The following is a 19837-nucleotide window of genomic DNA, read 5'->3' as shown; positions in this document are numbered from 1 at the left end:
CTGATAGGCTCGAAGAGAGAAGCGGTGCGACATCCTTCTCGCTAAGTGCGGTTCATTGCTGCTGTACTCAACACTGTCATGCTCACAACGCGCAGCTCTGAAACACAACTTGACCTGACCTGATTTAATCCATAAAGTCATTTTTGCTTTGGTCGACAAGGTCTCGACTGATCACTTCATCTCTCCTCGTCCTCTCGGGCGCTCATCCTTTGGCGCGACAGCAGCCAGCCACAGACAGCGCGCTGCCCGCACCGGGCTTCAGAGCAAGTGAATGTTGTGGCGAGAGGGCAACGTGTGAGGACTCCGTGGATGACAGACTCGTCGCTTGGAATTAAAATCGCGAGGAGAAGCTCGGGCGAGACACAAGCTCCAGAATCCTGACTTGTTTGCCTCGTTCCGGGCACAGAGGAGCATCGCTGTGCGGTCTTTACGCACGACCGAAGGAGCGGCTAGAGGAACGTCTGCCTCTCAGCACAATGTCCGCGGCAACAGCTTCAATTGCAGATGTGTCCAGAACTGAAAACACAGGTAAGACAGAAAACCAGAACGTCAGATTCATACACCCCAAGGAGACGGATGTTTGTTTATGGCACTGCGCTCTTGTGATAGTTCTGCTTCTTGCTCGAGCAATGCTCCTTAAATGTATCGTCATTTATCAACATGATGTTATATGTGTATGAAAGAGAGAGGGTAAACGCTGGACCGTCCTATATTCGAACATGCTTTCAGGGACTTGCAGTACCTACTGTGCTGGCAGTTTCTTTATTCTTGCACTAGGATTAATAGTCAGCGTGTGTTATATGATGCAGTGAAACACTGCAACAATAATAATGAAGGGCATGTTGCATGTCAAAGCAAGCATTTACTTGTTGTCAGATTAGAGGGCGTTTTGGTGATGAAAGAAAGACAGAAAAGTACGGAGAGGAAGTGAAGAAAAGGAGTGAGAAGTCAGAAACTCATCGAGCCGATTCAAAGCTGGACGTCTCACACGCACGCAACGACACATGTGCACACCAGTTACATAAATGCGACGTTCTTTGGCTCTTTACACTGAATTGTGCCCTTGTGTTACATAAACGTGAATATGGTGAGATAATGCCAAAGGCCTACATGGAAGTATTTATCCCAGTTGAGTCTGCCCCACTGCCATAAAGATCAGAAGAAATAAGCAGAGCGTGTTCTTGTTCTCATCTCTTCTTCTTCTTCTTTTTAAGTGGTAGTCTGACAACGAAACTTTTGAAATAGTTGTCCCTGCCCTGATAAAAGTGCACAACATGTTTTTTCTTGAACATAGATAATCTCCTCCCTTTGAAAAATACAAAGAGGAAACAGTTTGAGGCCTCCTCTGTCACAAGTCTTTTACAACTACAGTAAGCGACAAATAGAAGCTGGTTTCTCTCAGTTTTGACTTTTTCTGAGGTTGGTCACATTATTCTTCTGTTGAACAGTTGGATTATTCTATTTATTTCCTTGTTTCACAATAAAAGTCATTATGCCAGACTACTTGTGCTCTTAGCTAACACAGCCCTGCCCTTCCTGTTGTACACCAACGCCCTGCTGTGCTGTATGATAATAAGTTGTTCACCATATGGCCCGTGCGTTACCACCAACCTCGCAGGACTTTTGCTTAATCATTTATCACGTTTCCTGCTTTGATACTGTTAATGGAACGTGACACCCAGCTGTTTCGGGGTGGGGGGGGGCTGTATTTTGTCGTGCAGCCCCACAGCGGTGATAGCTGAGGGTCCCACTCCAAAGTGAATCTTATCTGCAGTGCTTCCTCTTATGGTTCACCCTGAATTGTTGTTGTGCAGCTCCTGAGTTCTTTGATCATCTCTGTGAATACAAATGCCCTCTGAAGACGGTTAACTCTCCGTGTGACGTCGTGAGGCGAATGCATGTTTAGCGTAGGCAACAAAATGCTGTGTCTTCAGCTGACCACCTGCTCTCTCTCTCTCTCTGCTTCAGGTCGTCCCCAGGCTCAGTGCACACCCATGCCACTGCCGGCTCTGGGCACCCAGAGGATCATCCAGGGCAATGGCACCAACGTGGGCACAGTCATTTCTCTGCAGTGCCCCGCCAAACACAAGTTGGTAGGCGAGCTGACATGTGTCATGGACACCAACAGGACCCACTGGGTTGGGGAGACCTATTGTGAACGTGAGTTGAAAGCGACTGTAGAAAGTGATACCTTTAAGTGACAAGACAAATGGCATTTATTAGTCACCGGAAAATGTCAACTTTTGAATCTAATTATGCGGACATAATATTACCGAAATGTACATGCGTGTGTGGAGCTTAATTGTTCCAAATGTTTCCACTGGTAAAATTGCAAATGCTGCAAAAGTTTCTTTGAAGAGCTTTCACAGCTTATTATTCTGAATATATATTAGACATTAGTTTATCATCATTGTGTCCATGCGAAGAGTTACATAAAGATGTTTAAGGCGGTATTAGAGTGGGCACACACATTTGAGAGAGAATAACTTGCTGCTTGTGGATAAAGCTCATTAAATGATAATGTTAATGCTAATCGAGGCAGAGAGGAATCATTTCAAGCGGGAGCAGAGGTACTCATTATTTGGTGAGTAAGTGGAAAAGTGAGTGCAAGGTTTTAATTATGTTCCATCATCATGAGAGAGAAGCAGATGTCTGAAGTGAGACTGAAACAAATTAAAAATGAATTCGCGTTTCATAGTCCTTTCTATGATGCGCCGTGTTGCAAAGTTACCTTTCAGTTTTTGTCAATTTCCTCAACTGCGAGATGCATTTAAGCCGTCTGCATGGCAGATAATATCTGCAAACCTGGAGTTTGAGGTGGACGTGTTTTCCGTGGCATTTGAGCCTGATCGGGAATTGTTACACACAGATTTTGCGGCGTGATGAATGGAGCTGTCTAATACGCTGAGTGCAGGCCACGGGAATAAAGTCAATAAATCAGTCGACTCTCCTTTTCTGTCACACCGCAGCTCTGACTACCTACAACGATTTCGGTTTCCGTGTGGCCGTCCTGGCATCCATTGTGAGCACCGCCATCATCATGATAATGTCTGTGGCCTTCATCACCTGCTGCTTGCTGGACTGCATCAAAGCGGAGGAGAGGAAGAGGCAGGAGAAGTGAGTGTGCGAGGGGGGGGGGGCAATCACAACAACAGCCTCAACAAGACAAATGTGACAAATTATTTATGACATTATGCTGTACATTACTGAATTATTTGCACAAATGTGGGAATCAAGTGATTCCTAAAGAGTCATGAGATGTATTCTGGTGTAGGCGGGGAAAATGTGTTTTTTCACTCTTACTTTTCCATTGTGTTTTTTTTTCTTTTCTTTTGTGAAACGTTTGACACTTTTCGCTTACTTTGATTGAGAACAAGCCTTTATGCCTGTATGGAAACCCCGTCGTTGGGAGGGGCCGAAGCTACGCGTTGTCTTGTTGCTGAGAGACACTACTTAAACTTGAAAAAATATGTTTTACAAACTCACCCTGCATGAAAACACCTTCTTAAGTGAAGTAAAAGCAATGTGTAAAGCACGTCTGCATTTCAAAACCTGACGATTGCTTTTTTTTTTTAATGGCAGAGAGGTAGACATGTGGCAGTGGGAGGAGGACACGCAGCGTTCCGGGGACAACAGGTCCCGCTATGGTCATAAGGGTCGAAATGGCAACAACAACAACAACAACAACAACAGCAACAACAGCCAGCAGCAGAGGATGCTTTCTCTGTGGGACACCCGTAACCCGGCCCTGGGTGACAGCATGCAACCCTGCAGGTGAGATATGGTCTGGATTTTGTTCAAATGCTCCAAAAAATGTCAACAGATCTGTACAGGAGTGTTAAAGAAACTTCTCTTTTCTTTTTGCAGATGTCAGCAGCAGTACATCTATAGTCCCGCCTGCACCTATGTCCCCCCGCCTCCGCTTTCTGCCCTTCCCGGACACGGCTACGACCAACCCCTCTTACCCCAAAACCCAGAATCTGATCCGCCCCAGTACCCCGGACCTCCTCTGTCCCCCTATCAGACGGCCAGCTCGGGCCTGGTCCCCGTCTTGGAGATGGGGTCTGGTTCGGTGTGGCAGTATGGAGGACAGCAGAGCAGGTCACCGTTGAACAAAGATGAGTCGAGTATGAGGAATATAAACTCAAACAGGAATGTAAACCGCCAAGAATTCCCCATAAGGATTATATCAGTGTGAGGACGCGTCGCACAGGAAGTGAGAACCATTAGTCCAGACTGTTTACAACATGAACTCTATTGATGGGAGAAATAAAAACTACTGTCCGCATGTGTTTGTTGAAATGTCTGCAGTGCTGCACGGCATGAATTCTCGCTGAGACGCGACGTGCCTTTGGTGAACTGTAATGGCACAGCGCCCTCTGTCTGAAAAGGGGAGCTATTGCACTTTCAGGATGTGGAAGGGATTTGTGCTCAAATGTAGTTGCGCTCACGACAACTTGTACTTTCGGGGCAGGAAAGTTTACCTTGTTGGCGAATCTGGAAAACACAGCGTGTAAATATTTTAACGAATGTAAATAAAGACTTCAGCCAGTGATGAGTGGCGTGAGGTGTGAGATTTGATCACTTTACATGCTTCTTCTTCTTCTTGCTTTTATAATTATTTCTATTTTTGGGTGTAAATGTGGAAATAGTGGATCCATCTTCAGTTTAAAAAATAGGAGTGTAATAAAATGATATACACACACACACAGCTGCGCTAGCTGCCTCTGGTCCTGATAATCTTCCAGCCTGCTCAGGCCACCGTTGCTTTCCATAAGTCTCTGGAGGTCAGTCATGTGGCGGCGCTGATGTAATCGGACACCAGAGACACCGGGGAGACCAGGAAGTCTCGCAGGGGGGAGGTCGTCGATCCGATAGGCGAGTCCCACATTATTTGTCAGTATGACAGGTTTGTGAATCAAGGGTAAGATGTTTTCTCTTGTTGCGGATAGCAGGCGGCGGGATCGCCGATCGCCTGCTGAGCTGTGTGGGTGCGCAAAACCTGTCGCTGAAGACTCTATAGCGATAAATGAAGTGTTGGCTTTTATTTAAAGAAGCTTTTGGCTTTATTTTTTACGCTCCTTGAAATTTCTTAATGGGGAGTTTATAGTTTGTACAATTTAGACAGTTTAGCTTCTAACTGAAACCATTTTAAAGGCAGGTCTGTTTTTATTACCGTGTACTTCACAGCAATAAAAAAAATCCAGCCCATTTACACACATAGGAATCCAAAATGTATTTGGAATGATTTATTCGCACTTGATCTACTTGGAACTGTTTTGCTTCTCTTTTATGTGTGTCAAGCTTTTTGCTGGTACTTTAACTACTCTAAGTTAAACACACGGAGATATCACCTATATAATCCAGCTGTAGCTACTGAGAAAAACTGGATCTCATACAACAAGCACACAACAGTGCAGTAAAAATTCACAACAAGTGAAACATCACCAAGGCTGCCTGGCTGACAGCAGACCGTTTCTTTTTTGTCACTGTGGCCCAATTCTCCTCTCTGCTGAAGGAGCTCACTCTTCTTCTACCTCAGCGTTGAAGGTCTTGATTTAATTCATCTGCATGAGCTAGAAAGGACATTCATTTGCTTGCTAACATTATTTTATACAGCGGCCTTTCTAAACTGGAGAATAAACCTCTTAGTTATTTTCAGAGCAGGGCTGATGCCAGGACAAGCTTAGGGAGAAAGTACTTACGGCTAGACGTGATACCTACAGGTCTACGGTACCAGCCCTGACTGTGCAGGGTCATGACTTCTTTCTGACCTCTTCTGCATACTGTGACACAATATGAAATGTTTATATAGGGCTGAGCGCACTTCTTTTTTTTTTTTCACTCTTCCTTGACCAGACTTTGATGGCTACCAGGACCAGCTGCAGAGTGATGCCCAGTTCCTGTGCTCGGATCACCGGCTGGACACCGAGTTGCTTGATAGGCTGGTGCTGCAGCTCAACAGGATCTACCCCCAGATACTCAGCGACAAGGAAGCACACAGGGTCTCAGAAATCCACTAAACTACATTTTTGGAGCAGAGGCTTACTGAGCGGGCACTGGATGTGTACAGTGATTTAACACAGGCTGTGTCTCCCTGCAGTTCAGGACCCTGAGCGTGCCCACAAAGGTCCGACTAGCCGAGCTGTTGAAGCACCTGCACGGGAGAGGCGAAGACGCGTGTCACGAGTTCTACCGAGCGCTTCACATTCACGCTGAGGAGGTCTACTCCTACCTGCCCACCAGAGTCAAACGAAGAGGTGAAAGCAGATTCATCTGAGACATCAGGCATAACATTATGACTGCCTTCCTAATATTGTGTCTCCAAAATAGTTGTGACTCATCAGAGAATGGACATGGGCCTTATGAGGGTGTCCTGTGGTGTCTGAATGTTGTCATTGGGGGCCTATGGGTCATATGGGTTGAAGGGAAGGACCTCTGTGGACCATCCCACAGACACTTGATCAGTTTGGGATCTAGTGAATTTGGAGGCCAAGTCAACACCTTGTGTTGTTTTTCACATTTTTTAAATTGTTCCTAAACAGTTTTTTTGTGTGTCTGTGTCAGGCTATAACCAGCTGGGGATGGCTGCTGCCATCAAGGAGTGTTATTGCTATGGGGTGGGGGTGCCTGGTCTAGGTGGGTGGTACATGTCTAAGTAAGATCCATGTAAAAGTTTCCAAAAGCTTCCCAGCAGATCACTGAATTGTCACAAAGTGGTCAGTGTCATTTACTTCTCCCGACGGTGGTTTTAATGTTGTGGCTGATCGATCGGTATGCAGTCGTTGGATCCCCCGCTGCGCAATGTCCCTGTCCAGCTTTGTGCGGGCTTATCCTATTTAAGACGCGGAGAGAAGCCAGCGTGTTGCTTGGACTGGTTGATGTGACGTTGCACAGGTTGTTATTTAAAGTGTTTTCCCTTTAACCACATTTACTCTCTGTTGCAGAGATGGCTGATACTAAACCGACTAACAATGTGGCAGTCCACCAAGAGCGATCTGGGCTTAATCAGAGAGGTAAATCTACACCTATGTGCTGACTACAGTGAAACAACAGACGGACTGTCTCTTTTACTACCTGAATGCTGGTCTAACATAAAGCACCTGGTTTAATAACTGCTTTAATCCAGGTTTTACTGAAGAATTCAGTGTATGACCTGTTTTCCAGAACAATGGGAAAACCACATTTAAAGTTTTTGACATTTTCATTCTCGTTGTGTAGCTGTGAGCAGGAACTAATGTGCTTCCTCTGTGGTGCGTTCAGGAACACGATCAGATCTGTGACAAGAGAGCTCTCAGGTGCTTTAGTGTTTGCAGTTTGCTTACTCATTTCTGATTTACAGCCAAACTAAACGGTTGACGGATTACTCATTTCACGAATGTGTCTAGTCTGTTCAAATTCACTTTTAATCCACTTAAGATGAAACCTGTGGTAGAGAAGTAGGAGGATAGTGTGATATAATTATACAAAATGTGGCGGCACAGTAATAACTTGTAACTTATGACACATTCATCTGTCCGTTGACTCTGTCTAAACAACTATAATTTGGTTATGTGTTTTTCGTAGCCTTACAGTCTATGTGAGTGTGCGTCAGGGTGCCTCTGTGCCCCCTCGCTGATCCTCCGATAAGCCCCTTAAGCTCGACTAAGCTTTGTTCTTCAGTGAGCGTAGTTGTCTGCTGAACCTTTTAACCCCTAGCATCAGAATGTGGGCCCCTCTGTGTTGCGCTGCCCCACCATTCTTCCCCCCATTACATCCAGGGCTCTGGCTTTGTGGGTCAGTTAAGCTCACGTGCGGAGCAGCTTCCTCTGCCCTGCATTGCTTTGAACAGTCAGTGGTTTGCGTCCACTGGGTCAAAGGTATGTCGGCGGGGAAATAGGTCATCGGTGAGAAGGAAGGAAAACATTCACTCTCAATCTTTGCCGCAGTCCCACGAAATAAATTAGAGCTTGTTTAGGCTGTGAGCGGCCTTGACCTCTTGACTTTAGTCCTGCCTTGATACCAGTTTATAAGTTTATCTTTTTATTTCTTTAAATCTTTTTGCATATTTAGTAAATCTAACTACTAATGAAACACTAATATGTGTAAAGTTTTATTTATAAAAACAGTCACTGATGAGGTTTATTCTCTTCTTTTTTCTTCTACAGGACCAACTTTCTTCCTGAGCTGCTTCTGTTTTGTAGTTGGAATTGCAATCCTCTACTATTATGGAGGTGAGCCGTGCAGAATGATACTGAATCATTCCTCTTTTACCAAAGCTATCCTTATATTAAGAGTTTCTTATTATTTAAGAAAAAACATCCCTAGCATTCCAAGAGGCTGTCCTCATATTTCTTAAAACAGTTTTTCTTCTTTTCTTTTTTTTTTTTTGCAAATCTTTCTCCGCACAGAGGCCGAGACATTGAGATGTACCGGGGGGTTTCTTCACTGCTCTGCGGAACGACTTAGCAAAAATGCGAGATGTGTTTTAACTTCCTATGTGGAGGTTGGAATGCAGAAATAATGAGGCCATTAATGTGGTGAACTGCTTAAGAAGTAGCCCTGTGAGAAGAACAAACTGGAGAATTTGCCTCTTTGCTGTGCCAAACTCGCATGAATCTGCAGAGATACAACTTTTTTCTGTCTGAAACTGCATGTCTTAGAGTTTTAGTTTAAGCATACAAGCAACTAACTGACATTTTTTAACTCTCTTGACATTAACGCAACTCGTTCCGTCAGGATTTCCGCTAACGTCCCTTAAAAAGAAAAGAAAAAGACACACTTTTTTCCTGTATTAGCTAATGTGAGAATCTTGTCTTTTACCTTTTTTTTTTGAGTTAATAACTGAATGTGTTTTTGGTTGCTGTAGATTGAGTCAGCATTCAGTAAGTGTCATCATTAAATGTTTAAATTGTCAGCTTAAGAACTGAAGAGCTAAAAGGCTAATGAAAGGTGGGGGAACGCCCTGTTCTGAGAGGAGAAGTGTTCGGGCAGACCCAGGTGAAAACATTTGTGTGTGGACTGTTGGTGTGTGCAGGCTATAACTTGAATTTAAAATGTTCTTAAATGCACAGATACTATAACAGATGCTACACTTCCAACACCTTAACCCACTTCCAGTGCCTTTCCTGCTGCGTTGAATCAATCCTTGATAATCTACTGAAGTGCAATATAACAACTTTCCCTCAAATAAAGCACAAAAAGTTAAATTCGTCCATGGTTGCGTGTTATTTTTAATATGGTGCGACACAGATATTTGTAGAAAACCAGGTCATTAAATACTGCACACAGTGCTGTGTTCACAGGGGAAATGAGCAGTTACCAGAGGACATTGTTTACGAGCTTTGTCAACATAATAATCATGTGAAAGCATTTACCTCATTGACTGAAGTGCATCAATAAAAACACTAGAGGGCACTGCTCCCTCACTCAGTTCACCAAAGAGGGAACGAGGAGTGGGATTTGAAACAGTGACGGTCCAAAGCAGGCCGCATTAAATATTAATGACAGTCAAATTAATTGGATGAATAAAGTTAATAAAGGGCTGTTTACTTGCCTGCCCCTGAAAGAAGTGTGTGCGAAATGGAAACCCTCTCTGTTCGTTTACATAAATAATCAGTAGGGAAATGGCCACATCAGAGATGGTGTGTACTTTAAAGGTGTGGAGGAGAGCTCAGGTTTCTGATTGCCGGAGATTTGCAGCGCTGAGCAGCACCTTTCTGCCTCTGTCTCCCCTGAAAAAAGAGAGAGAGAGAGCAACAGATAAAACAAAGGAATCAGGCAGAGAGGGGAGGGACGTGGTGGAAATGTCACCAGAGTGACTGTTCAGTTCAAATAGTGGCATCCACATTCCCGAGAGAGAGCTATTAATACTCCTGCTTCGCAAGAACTGAAACTCCTAGTGGAGCACAAGCATCCTCTGATGTTGGACCCCCCGCGGAGTTGGTTTGTTTTACTTCGAGACTGGGATGGAGCCAGAGCAGCAAGAGCCGCAGATATACATAATGTATAAATATATCAGTCCACAGATCTGCCCTGAGTGGAGCTGTGTGTATCATCAATCTGGCTCTTGGCTGGTCTGGCTGTTTCCACGGTTACCAATGATAGTTGTGGAGGAGGAAGAGGATAAGATTGTGACGCTGGTCTGTCAGCTGAGAGGCGCTTTGTCACAGTCGCATTGAAAAAAATTACATACGCGAGCTTGAATATCATTCGGGGCATTCGGCTGATAATCGTGTGAAACACCCACAAACTGCTTTTATATTCTCATGTTAAGCCACTGAAGTGTTTGAAATGAGCATTTGCTCTGGCTCTAATTGGGGTCCCAGTGACACTGCCGAAACACGGTCTAATTAAGGCTTCCATTTTAACAAGTGGTTCTGCTGGGGTCTGCGCCGTGTTGACTCTGACTCACCAGCTGCTGCCGGCCCAGAGAACCACAGGCTAAGCCCGGCTTTGCTCGCAGCAGAGGGGTTCACGGCGCAACCAAACATCGCTGTAATTGAATGTTAGGGCGTGACGCCTGGTGGCTGGGGACAGATGTGTCGGGGAGGCTGGAGCTGTGGAGGTGAGCCGGAGCTTTGAGGCACATGAGGCACGCCCTGATCTGCACACATGTGATCAGCCGTGCTATTAAACCTGCCGGGCTGAGGAGGTGTCTGGAAAAGAACATCCTGCTCATACGTCATCAGTGCAATTAGAAATTCAAGTGTGTTCAGCTGTGTGTGTGTGTGAGAGAGAGAGAGAGACTGTGGTTGTGGCTCTGTGTCTGGCCTGCGTTTGGGATCAGTATCGGAGAGCAGAGGAGGCAGACAGCGTGAGGTCACATGTGCCCGATTGCTGTTGTCTCCACTTTCCTGTTTGTCCACTAGGAACAAATGTTGTGTTGTTTACCTACCAGACCTCTTTGTCACGACGGCCGTTTCTCTGTCGCTCACTGTTTTCTCCCCCGTGCCTGCAGCAGCGCAGGACAATGATTTTCTGGTAAATGAGCAGCGGTTTTTGTTTTTTTGTTTTTTTTTTTTGGTGGAAAATTCTCTGAGAGCCTGGAGAGGTCAGTGTGTTTATAGGTCAGGTAGGGGATTGTGAAGGTCAGGTCAGGAGAGGAGTGGGCCAGAAACATGCTGACGATATGAAAGTCTTTAGGAGCAAACTGCACAGTAAGGCAGGAGAGAAAATACCTGTTTGAATAGAGAGAGGGGGCGGCAGAGAGAGAAAGAACGGGACAATAAAGAATATATTCAATTAGCAATAAAGGAAAGAATACCTGTGTGTGCAGTCTTGTTCAGTCGCTGCGGTTCGGCCTGTGCACCCCGAAGGCTGCGATGAAGACGTTCACCACCACGATGACAAAAACTAAACTCGTGGCCAAGCTCTCCATACAGTCCAGCGTCGGGTGTTTCTGCTCATCATTCAGGTTCCATCGAACTGCGGACAGCACCGAGAAACTTCACAGCTCCACAGCTCGCCGGCACACTGTCAGCGTACAACTTTATTCCGGGACATGAGCCAACTTTTTATGACATTCAGATTTACAGTAAACCACAAATCTATCAAGATGTAATTCTGGCCCGAGAGAGCTCGTATGTCTCAGACGGATCCCGCAAAAACAAACGGAGCATCAGATATTTCATTTTGACAGGAGCAGGTCGGGACAAGGGGGAAATGGGTTCAAATGAGTGTCAAACTCACACTAAAAAGCAGCTTCAGCTGTCAAGGGGCAATTTAAGACCACAAATGCACATATATAGATAAAAAAGAAGACTACGACCAAATGAACTCTGTTTGTCAAGAGAGTCTGCGCTTTCAAAATACAAGGCATATTTGGGCTTGAGCTGCGTTTGAGGATCCAGTAATTCAACACAGGCAAAGAAAACAAGCATCAGAGTCACAGCATACAGTGAGAACAATGCAGGGAAGAATAAAACCTGATCAAGGGAACCTTTTATTTCCTGCATAGCACTGCGTGTTTTTGTTTCTGACCTAAACAAAATGACACAACACATCTTAATCATTACAGGGCCTGCCCAGTGAATAACGTTCAAATGAATGAGTTTTTATGAATGTTGGGTGGTGTACAGTAGCTGTGACTTGACAAGCACGTGTTGAGATTCCGTGGGTGTATATGTCTATTTGTGAGAGGTGACCAATGGTTCAAGAATATGAGGACCCAGCCTGGCTGTGTGTGCGTGTGTGTGAGAGAACTGCCTGGGTGGGGACACAGGAGTAGGGTTGCGGGGGCGGTATGTAGGCCGCTCACATCACGCACCAATGGCTCCATTAGACAGATCTGGATCCGCAGGAGAGGGAGCGCAGGGGAGGGCCGAGGGATGGGGTGGGTGGGGTTGGGGGTATGGGGTCGGGGTTGGGGTTGAGGGGGGACAGCGGGGTTCAGATCAATCAAGAAACAAACAAGAAAAAGAAGTGTCTTTCTGACACGTTGAAAGGCAAAAGGCTTAATGTGCAAATCTTCCACTTAATTATGCGTGATTAGAATAATCATGCAAATGCATTAGTGATAATAATTGTTTATATTTGTCTGGCGGAACCGATTAACAAACTCCAAATAATTATTTATTTTCCCCGCAACTTAAGGAGGAAGGAAAAATGAACCGGGAACGTTCGTCTGGGCGAACCCGAGAATATTTCACAGCCCATAATGGCTTATTTTTAGATCATTGCAGAGGTATATTCAGAGAGGAGCGAGATATTTTTGTGACGTTGGGAGATGGAGTGTGATGGAAAATAACCACATGTGACGAAACTCCCTATATTTGCTCATGACGCAAGGGGCTGAGGTCATTCACCGTGACCCGGTTAAAGTTTGCTAACCTTTTTCTTTACCGCCTTTTTGTGTCACAGATGACCGTGTGATCATCTTAATCAGACTATTTTTCAATCAGACTGACACATGCGGAGACTCACACGTTTACACACAAGCACACACGCACACCCTGGACTCCCACGAGTGCTGACGGCAGCAATAATATCTCGAGAACTCTGACTCGGTGTCAGGCCTGGTTGCCATAGTTACGGCAAGAGTCCAGCTGTTAATGGGTTGTTTGTCAGTAGTCAGTGGACTTGACATTGGTGAGGGGGATGCATTGCAGGGCAAAAGGTCACACGTGTGAGGCTTTAATCTAGCTGAAGGACATGGTGCATGGTGTTGGTGGGGGGTTGTGAAGGTTGCATGATGCAAAGCATGCAAGACAACTCAAGCATGCCACCACAGGGCACGAGCTACGTTTATTTTCTCACCTATGAAGATAAGCAGGACCCCAACTGTGACCTGCAGACAGAGGGAGATGCCGATTAGGGTGATGGTGGGAGTGTAGAAGGAGAAGCTCGGCCCCTGCTCCAGCACGGCCTTTAGCTGCGAGGCGTTGGCCATCAGCAGCGCCACGTCCAGCATGCTCTCAGCCACGCTCTTCTTGTTGGCGTAGCGGTTCATGTTCAGGCGGCCCGGGCCGCCGTGCCGAGCATCTGGAGCCGTGGCCTGGGGACAGAAGAAAGCAATTGGCACAGAGATAATGTTTATAGTTCGGAGATAATGCTTGAAAGACGAATGCCTGAAAATAAACGGAAAGGCTTGCCGCGCTCAGCGTTTTGTTCTCCCGACAGAGCAGCGAGGCGGCGTGTTGATGAGACTAGCAGTAATTTTGTGCTTCCTGTGCACTGATGGCGAGGATCTGGTTATCGTTCTGGCCCAATTAGCACAGCAAGCAGGTCTTTCAGAGGAGTGACCTTTGAAGACGGAGCTATTAGTACGGTAAAGATGCACGGGTAACAGACCCATTAACATGAGATGAACATGAGGAACACGCCTGTGGTCTCAGATGATCGCGTTCAGCGAGCACGTTTTATCGCTCTGTCCTGTCGTCGGATGTCGGCGCCCTCAGAGCATAAAAATGCTGTTTCCATGAGCCTGAGCTGCACTTTCAGACTCCTATTTTAGCATTTGTTGACTTTTCAAATCAAAGCAGTGACGATAGACTGCCTTGTGTCTGTAAACATACTGGTAGTGTAGAGTGATACAGTAAACCTTCAGTCATATCCTGAACCATGACACCAGTCAGCTGCAGAGTCGAACTGGAAGAACACTTTTTAAGAGTTTATCTCCAGTCAACACAGACCAAATAACAAAATACGCCCGGATGCACAGTCAATTTTATTATGTTACTCCATATCCTCTAACCTATTGATTACTGTGCTCGTGTTGATTATGTAACAGAAGATAAGCTTAGTCTTGTGTGTGTGTCCACTCCATCCCAGTGGACTTTGCGCCGTAAAGAGGAAAACATGTATTGGTAGAGCAGGTGATAAATAAATAGTTTGCATGTTGATAAATAGGAAATAGATCTCTTTTCATACGGTGAAAAAAAAGAAACAGCTTTATTTGGTAAACTGCAGCTGGACATGTGCCTGGCTAACACCTAAGCACCATCATTAAAGGCTCAGTGCTGCCAAGGCTAAAGCCTGGTTGCTAACACTGTCTGCGAACATGAAATAATCAACAGTCTCTTCCTGAACGCAAATAGGTTCCCCTTTCTTTTCTCACAGAACTCCCCTGCAGCTGCAGAGACCATAAGCAAGCCCCACCAGAACTGGTACAAACGGTCTTCCCTCTGCTCCAGGGATAAAAAAAAGAGAGATAGAGAGAGAGATAATTTGCAGGCTGCAGGAGAATTATAAAGTCGTTAGGAGATTCAAAACAATCTGCTGGGTAACGTTGATGTATGAGGGGGAAGTACAACCTGTACAGAAGGTGTGGTTGTCGGGTTGGAGAAGAGCTGGTTGCTGTAATTATTTTGACAAGTGTTTATACAGTCCTATGATAACTAATGGACAAGTCATGTTTAATTCTCTTAATAAGTCATTGCTTTTTTGGGACATCGCACATGTGGCCGGCCAAGTTCTTCATCTGGCAGCATCGGTTTGGATTTTATAATTTGGCATAGGTTCGTGTAAACACTGTAGAGACGATCCTGACAACATCCAGCAAAAATTCAACAGAAAAAAAAATAAAAAATTAAAATGAATCCTCAACAACCTTTCAACTCTCCGAGACAGAACGCCCTGTGGCACAGTTCATAACTATGAATTAAAACATGTTTCATGAAAACCTGTTTCCTCACACCGTAAAGCAGTGTGTGCGGTGCCCTTGTGACTGTGATTTCTGCACACACAACACCACAAATGGCACACTGTCGTGACGTGTGAGGGTCAGCCTCCCTGCTCTCAAACGCTCACGGAGGCTTTTCAGAGACAGCCCTTTATCCCCCAGTCAACAGACCACGGTGAGATAATGCTGGTTGTGGGAGCACAGGTTGGAAACTGTGTCACTATGTCTAGAAACAGCAGCAGATACTAAGAAAAACACATTTGGTGGATAGCTGTGTACTGTGCACTGAAGGTCACTCGCTCAGTCAGTCCACTCTTTCCAGTCTACTCATACATTATCACACGACTGAGAACATAGGATAAAAACTAATCACAGCAAAGGAGAAATGTTGATGGGAATACAGGCCATGGTTGTCGCACTGTACAGTCTCAAGTGGTGAAAATAAATATGCTACACCTGCAGAAACACATACCGTATGACAGTGTGGATGCATCTGATCCAGGTTTTATATTTGAATAAGGCTCGAAGCCGAAAATGTAGGAAGAAAACCCCTATTTGCATATTTCTACCGACTTTTGTTTCCCGGTTAAACACAATGCTTGTCAGTCATCGAGCCATTCCAGATCTATTGTTTTCTAAAATAAGGAAAGGTTCTCATTAAGTCAATTGCTCAGCGCTGGTTCCAGGTTTCAATGCTTATTTTTGTGATGAATTATTCACGATGCATTTCTTGTTTGAATTAGACTCTGGAGACGCGGGGGGGTGGGGGAGAAAGAGAGGGCGATGGGAGGAGAGAGCGAAAACACAGAGATAGAAGAAGCTGTTTGAATCTGCATTAACTCCCGGTTATGCGTCACAGAGGATTAACACATGGATCGGGTGTCAGTGATATTACTGTGTGCGGCTTTGAGAAAGGAAACAAGGTAACTTGTTTAAATATCAGCTCTTAAAATAATTAATGTTCACCACAATGCAACAGGTTTGCAGAGAAATTAAGAAGAATGAAGTTGAATTAATTGAAGGGAAGTCTCATATTAAGTGGTTAACTGCAAAAATCGCTGTCATATTTTAACTTATTTTTGGAATGGAGAGGAGTAAGCGAGCTGAAAAAAACACATGAAAGACTGTTTCCTTGCATCCACTACCCTTTCAGCCGTTGAGAATAAAGCTGCATCCGGTCATAATTAGTTGTCTTCATGCCTGTGTAAGCCACCTGCTTTGCTCTCCACAGCTCTTGAAGGAAGTAGAATAAATTACTGAGACTGGATCCAAACCATAACTCTGATATAAAATCAGTAAATAAATAAGTAATAAAAAAAAAAGGTCAACTAAAGGCTTTGGCTGACTTCCAAACAGAGGGAATGAACTCTCTCATCTACGTGAACACCTAATCCTAAACTTTTCCCCTTTTCCCACGTCGTCACACTAACTGAACACTGGCATAATCTAAATACCCGCATGTCACGGAGAGAGCATGCCACGACTGCTGCTTTGTTCCATCAATCTGACATCTGTAGAAAGCTCTTTCCTGCAGTAATGCAAGGGACCACTTAGGATATGGTAAAGCATGCATTTATTATTTAGTTAATTGAACTCGCTGCTGTTCAGCAATATGATGAAAAACCAAATTAACGCCATGACTGCATGGGTGTGTGTTTCTCTTACTGTTTTTTTTTTTTTTTTTTTTTTTCTCATACGTAAGCACTTCCTTGCTTTCCATCCATCATGTCCCACCAGCAGCCTTCCTCGCTCGCTCACCTCAAACTCTGGCCTTCCTCCAAGAGAGGATTGAACTAACTGTAAATCTAATTTTGTTGATTCTCTGTAGAGCTTTTAGTTTTACAGCCTTACGCGGTGCAAAGCAAACATGGCTGTTTCAGCATGCGAGCGGCTACTTAAAGAATGAGACACTTTCTCCATTCGGAGAAAGCTACTACTGTTCATCAAAAAAAAAAAAAGACTAAATGTGAGGAATGTGCTGGTATTGAAATCTGACACGAAATCTAACCAGTCTTAGGTCTCGGTGCACCACACACACACACAGATATAGCATGTAGAAAGTCTCCGCTTAGATTCTTCAATCCACAAAATGACAATGGATTGATTCCGCCCTCATTGATTCGCACTTGTGGAGGGAGACACATTGTAAATGAGATCCATTGCCCATTTTATCGAGCGTAAGCGTATTACGTTTTGCTTTTGCTGACTGAGCCCGACAGTCACAAAGAAGTATCTCTGGATGCTGGAGACCCCTCTTCCTCCTCCCTTGTTCCTCAATCACACACAGGCGCACAAACACTCACTTCTAAAATTATATGGTGCTATTAAGACATTGTTTAAGGAGATGACGGATTGAAGTCCTTTTCCTTGCCTTGTAAAACTGGATGCTGCACACTGGATACAGCTCTCAAGTACTATGCATTGTAATTACTTGTCAAATGGCAACTTCAATTGCCACATAAACCATGATAAACGCACTTTACAGTTGTCCTGCAACAATCTAGTTGGGGGGCATTATGTAGAAGTATCACTATGTGTGTGTGTGTGTGTGTGTGTGTGTGTGTGTGTGTGTGCATGTGTGTTTGTGCATCTGTTTTTATACGTCCATTTAGGCCAGTGAAGTGTAAACAAAGGAGGGCATTCATTATTTATAAGGTCACTCAGGTGCCAACAGTACTTCACTCCTCGGCTGAAGCAGACGTGTCATCTGACCCAGCATGCCTGCAGCCGACATGAAGATCTCTGTTTAAATGTTTTTGTGTATCGACTTGTTTCTGCGTTGACATGCAGACTATCCTATCACTTCCATTCCGCAAAGTTCAAATAGTTTTCCTCTTTTATGGAGATAACATGCAACACGAGAGGGGGCGCAGAAGTGGTTTGGAAGTGCAGAAGCCGCAGGGGACGGATACCTTAGCAGGATCAGCTTACATCGCATTGTAATAACGCTTTTAAACTCTTATAGGAAAGGCAAAATAATATCACTCTCAACAAAAAAAAATAAGGTTTTAAGCTTAACAGGACTGACTGCACAAACGCTGCATTGAATTTTATTGTATTTCCCCAGTTCTTATTCATGTGACCCTTTAAAATTGCTTGTGTGGCAGTTTAGATTGTTAATTCATCTGTATCCCCAAGTGTATCACTTAATTCAACCACTCTCCAGTGCGCTGCATAACTGTTTGCAAGACCAATAATGCACTTGTAGTGCAATTATTAAGAGAGTCACGCCAGTTTAAAAATGGCCCTAACTCAGCACAATGCATGATCCAAATGTTTCTTTTTATGAAAATGGTTTCAAATGTCTTACCTCGGTTCCACTTTCCCTGCTGTTGCTGCTGCTGCTGATCTCCATCACGCTCTAGCTGCTGTGCCTCAGCTAAGAAACTGAGCCGTAAAGTGTCCTCTTGAAAGGCCAGAGATACAGAGAGGACGGGACCTGCAAGCAGATAACCTACTTGACAGGGCAAAATATGACCGGGTAGTTATTCAGTTGTGGTCAAGTATGGAGAGGCATCTGTTCTGGCTAGTGATGTGTATCATGAGCTGCCACATGTGGGGAAACGAGAGCAAAAACTGAACAGAAGATGATCAACATTCATCAACAGCAATGTTAATAATGTTGTTGTGTTTGTTTTCATTGTATTTGAACCCCTTCTCTTATGCTGAATTATGAATGTGTGGAAATGTATTTTATTGAGGTACTTATATAATATACTGCCTATTACTGTATATTGTAATCACGTTGTTGAAGCTAAATAAAGGTTTATTGTTTTTTTGTTTTTTTTTTTTTGCAGATTTTGGCTCATATGTTAAAACACGTGGCTGTGAACCGAGCGTTTTCAGAGGGTTAATGGGTTAATTATTATACCAGCACTGCTGTATTCATGTGAGTGTTTTCGTGCTGGATGTGTGTCGCTGTGTAGAACAATGTGATGATGCAGCCGGGCTCTCCCTCTCCGTCCGTGGTGTCCCATGGATGCGGTGTGATTGGACGACGCCTCCGGTCGTTACCAGGGGCGTGGAGCCCAGCGACGTGAATGGGAAACACATTTGTGTGCTTACACCGGTGCACACATCTGATCTAATCGGGGCAGAGAGACGATGACAAGCGAAAACAGCTGTCCGCGCAATGTAATTACCGCAGGGGTCGCGGGGAAACTAACGTTTCCCGTGTGTTGATATTTAAGTACACGCTCCGCAGTCCGCGGCCACGAAGAAGAAGAAGAAGAAGAAGAAGAAGAGGAGAGAGTCGCGTCGCGAGCTGCAGCCGAACAGAGGGATGCGAGGACTTGAAAGGAGATAAATACAATATATTAGACATTTTTATTCCTGTCAATATGGGATACGTGTTCGGTTAGCAAAGGGTGGGTTGAATACTGAATTTGTTTGGGTGGCTCCCGTAGGAGGAAATGGGGTTAATATGCAGATAGGGCGTTTTTATCCGAGGCTGTTTGGTCGGTAGTTTCTGCGCCCTTTTCAAAGAGGTAAGTCACCATTTTTCTTGTCGTGTAACTGTAACGCGAGTGTTTGGGGATAAATTGATTATTATTTGAAATGCCGAGGGCAGTTTCAGCGCTAGCAAACGTTAGCTAGTTCTGAAACTTAACTTGGCTAATTTCTGGTCCACCTGGACGACGAAGGCATCTGCAAAACAATATGCTTTTTTTTTTTTTTTTTTTTTTTTTAAACGGCTCGTCTTTATCGTCCATCCGCTTTTATTGACACCTGACAACT

At 44.6% G+C, this 19837-nt stretch overlaps 4 protein-coding genes across 13 annotated transcripts in view; 3 read left to right on the top strand and 1 right to left on the bottom strand.

Annotated features, from left to right (window-relative positions):
• On the top strand, nt 1–4555 carry LOC125005989 (myb-like protein AA). Its single transcript, XM_047581715.1, has 5 exons — nt 1–528; nt 1969–2160; nt 2970–3117; nt 3583–3774; nt 3868–4555. The coding sequence occupies exons 1-5, from the start codon at nt 477–479 to the stop codon at nt 4196–4198; spliced, it is 915 nt and encodes a 304-aa protein (XP_047437671.1). The 5' UTR covers nt 1–476; the 3' UTR covers nt 4199–4555.
• A 131-nt stretch (nt 4556–4686) lies between these two features.
• Nucleotides 4687–9188, top strand: LOC125005995 (caspase recruitment domain-containing protein 19-like). 2 transcript variants are annotated; one of them, XM_047581727.1, is made up of 6 exons: nt 4687–4909; nt 5860–6005; nt 6104–6260; nt 6948–7016; nt 8148–8213; nt 8391–9188. In XM_047581727.1, exons 1-6 carry the CDS (start codon nt 4903–4905, stop codon nt 8501–8503), a joined length of 558 nt encoding a protein of 185 aa, XP_047437683.1. In that variant the 5' UTR covers nt 4687–4902; the 3' UTR covers nt 8504–9188. The 2 variants fall into 2 exon arrangements, with proteins under 2 accessions (XP_047437683.1, XP_047437692.1); XM_047581736.1 differs by lacking the exon at nt 6948–7016.
• Nucleotides 9189–9192: 4 nt separating this feature from the next.
• Nucleotides 9193–18534, bottom strand: LOC125006008 (ninjurin-1-like). Its single transcript, XM_047581749.1, has 4 exons — nt 18411–18534; nt 13237–13474; nt 11246–11406; nt 9193–9713 (listed from the first exon to the last, which is right to left on the bottom strand). The coding sequence occupies exons 1-3, from the start codon at nt 18453–18455 to the stop codon at nt 11264–11266; spliced, it is 426 nt and encodes a 141-aa protein (XP_047437705.1). The 5' UTR covers nt 18456–18534; the 3' UTR covers nt 9193–9713; nt 11246–11263.
• Nucleotides 18535–19047: 513 nt separating this feature from the next.
• Nucleotides 19048–19837, top strand: part of LOC125005952 (serine/threonine-protein kinase WNK2) — a 41044-nt gene continuing 40254 nt past the window's right edge. For 8 of the 9 annotated variants that reach the window (XM_047581638.1, XM_047581655.1, XM_047581692.1 and 5 more), the window contains exon 1: nt 19048–19587. The gene's annotated coding sequence lies outside the window, so the exon portion shown is untranslated. The remainder of the gene's footprint in view (nt 19588–19837) is intronic. The other variant, XM_047581701.1, reaches the window with a different exon arrangement.

Source organism: Mugil cephalus, chromosome 1 (assembly GCF_022458985.1).
Source record: "Mugil cephalus isolate CIBA_MC_2020 chromosome 1, CIBA_Mcephalus_1.1, whole genome shotgun sequence".
NCBI lineage: Eukaryota > Metazoa > Chordata > Actinopteri > Mugiliformes > Mugilidae > Mugil > Mugil cephalus.
Note: the sequence above shows the minus strand (reverse complement) of the source record. Positions and strands in the feature narration are given on the sequence as shown.

Coding starts and splice junctions, on each gene's coding strand:
- LOC125005989 (XM_047581715.1), top strand. CDS start 477: ATGTCCGCGGCAACAGCTTCAATTGCAGATGTGTCCAGAACTGAAAAC. Junction 3,118..3,582: donor GAGAGGAAGAGGCAGGAGAA/GTGAGTGTGCGA, acceptor TTTTAATGGCAG/AGAGGTAGACATGTGGCAGT. Junction 3,775..3,867: donor GACAGCATGCAACCCTGCAG/GTGAGATATGGT, acceptor TTCTTTTTGCAG/ATGTCAGCAGCAGTACATCT.
- LOC125005995 (XM_047581727.1), top strand. Junction 6,261..6,947: donor CACCAGAGTCAAACGAAGAG/GTGAAAGCAGAT, acceptor TCTCTGTTGCAG/AGATGGCTGATACTAAACCG. Junction 7,017..8,147: donor ATCTGGGCTTAATCAGAGAG/GTAAATCTACAC, acceptor TTTCTTCTACAG/GACCAACTTTCTTCCTGAGC.
- LOC125006008 (XM_047581749.1), bottom strand. CDS start 18,455: ATGGAGATCAGCAGCAGCAGCAACAGCAGGGAAAGTGGAACCGAG. Junction 13,475..18,410: donor GCAGGGAAAGTGGAACCGAG/GTAAGACATTTG, acceptor TTCTGTCCCCAG/GCCACGGCTCCAGATGCTCG. Junction 11,407..13,236: donor GGTCCTGCTTATCTTCATAG/GTGAGAAAATAA, acceptor TGCTGTCCGCAG/TTCGATGGAACCTGAATGAT.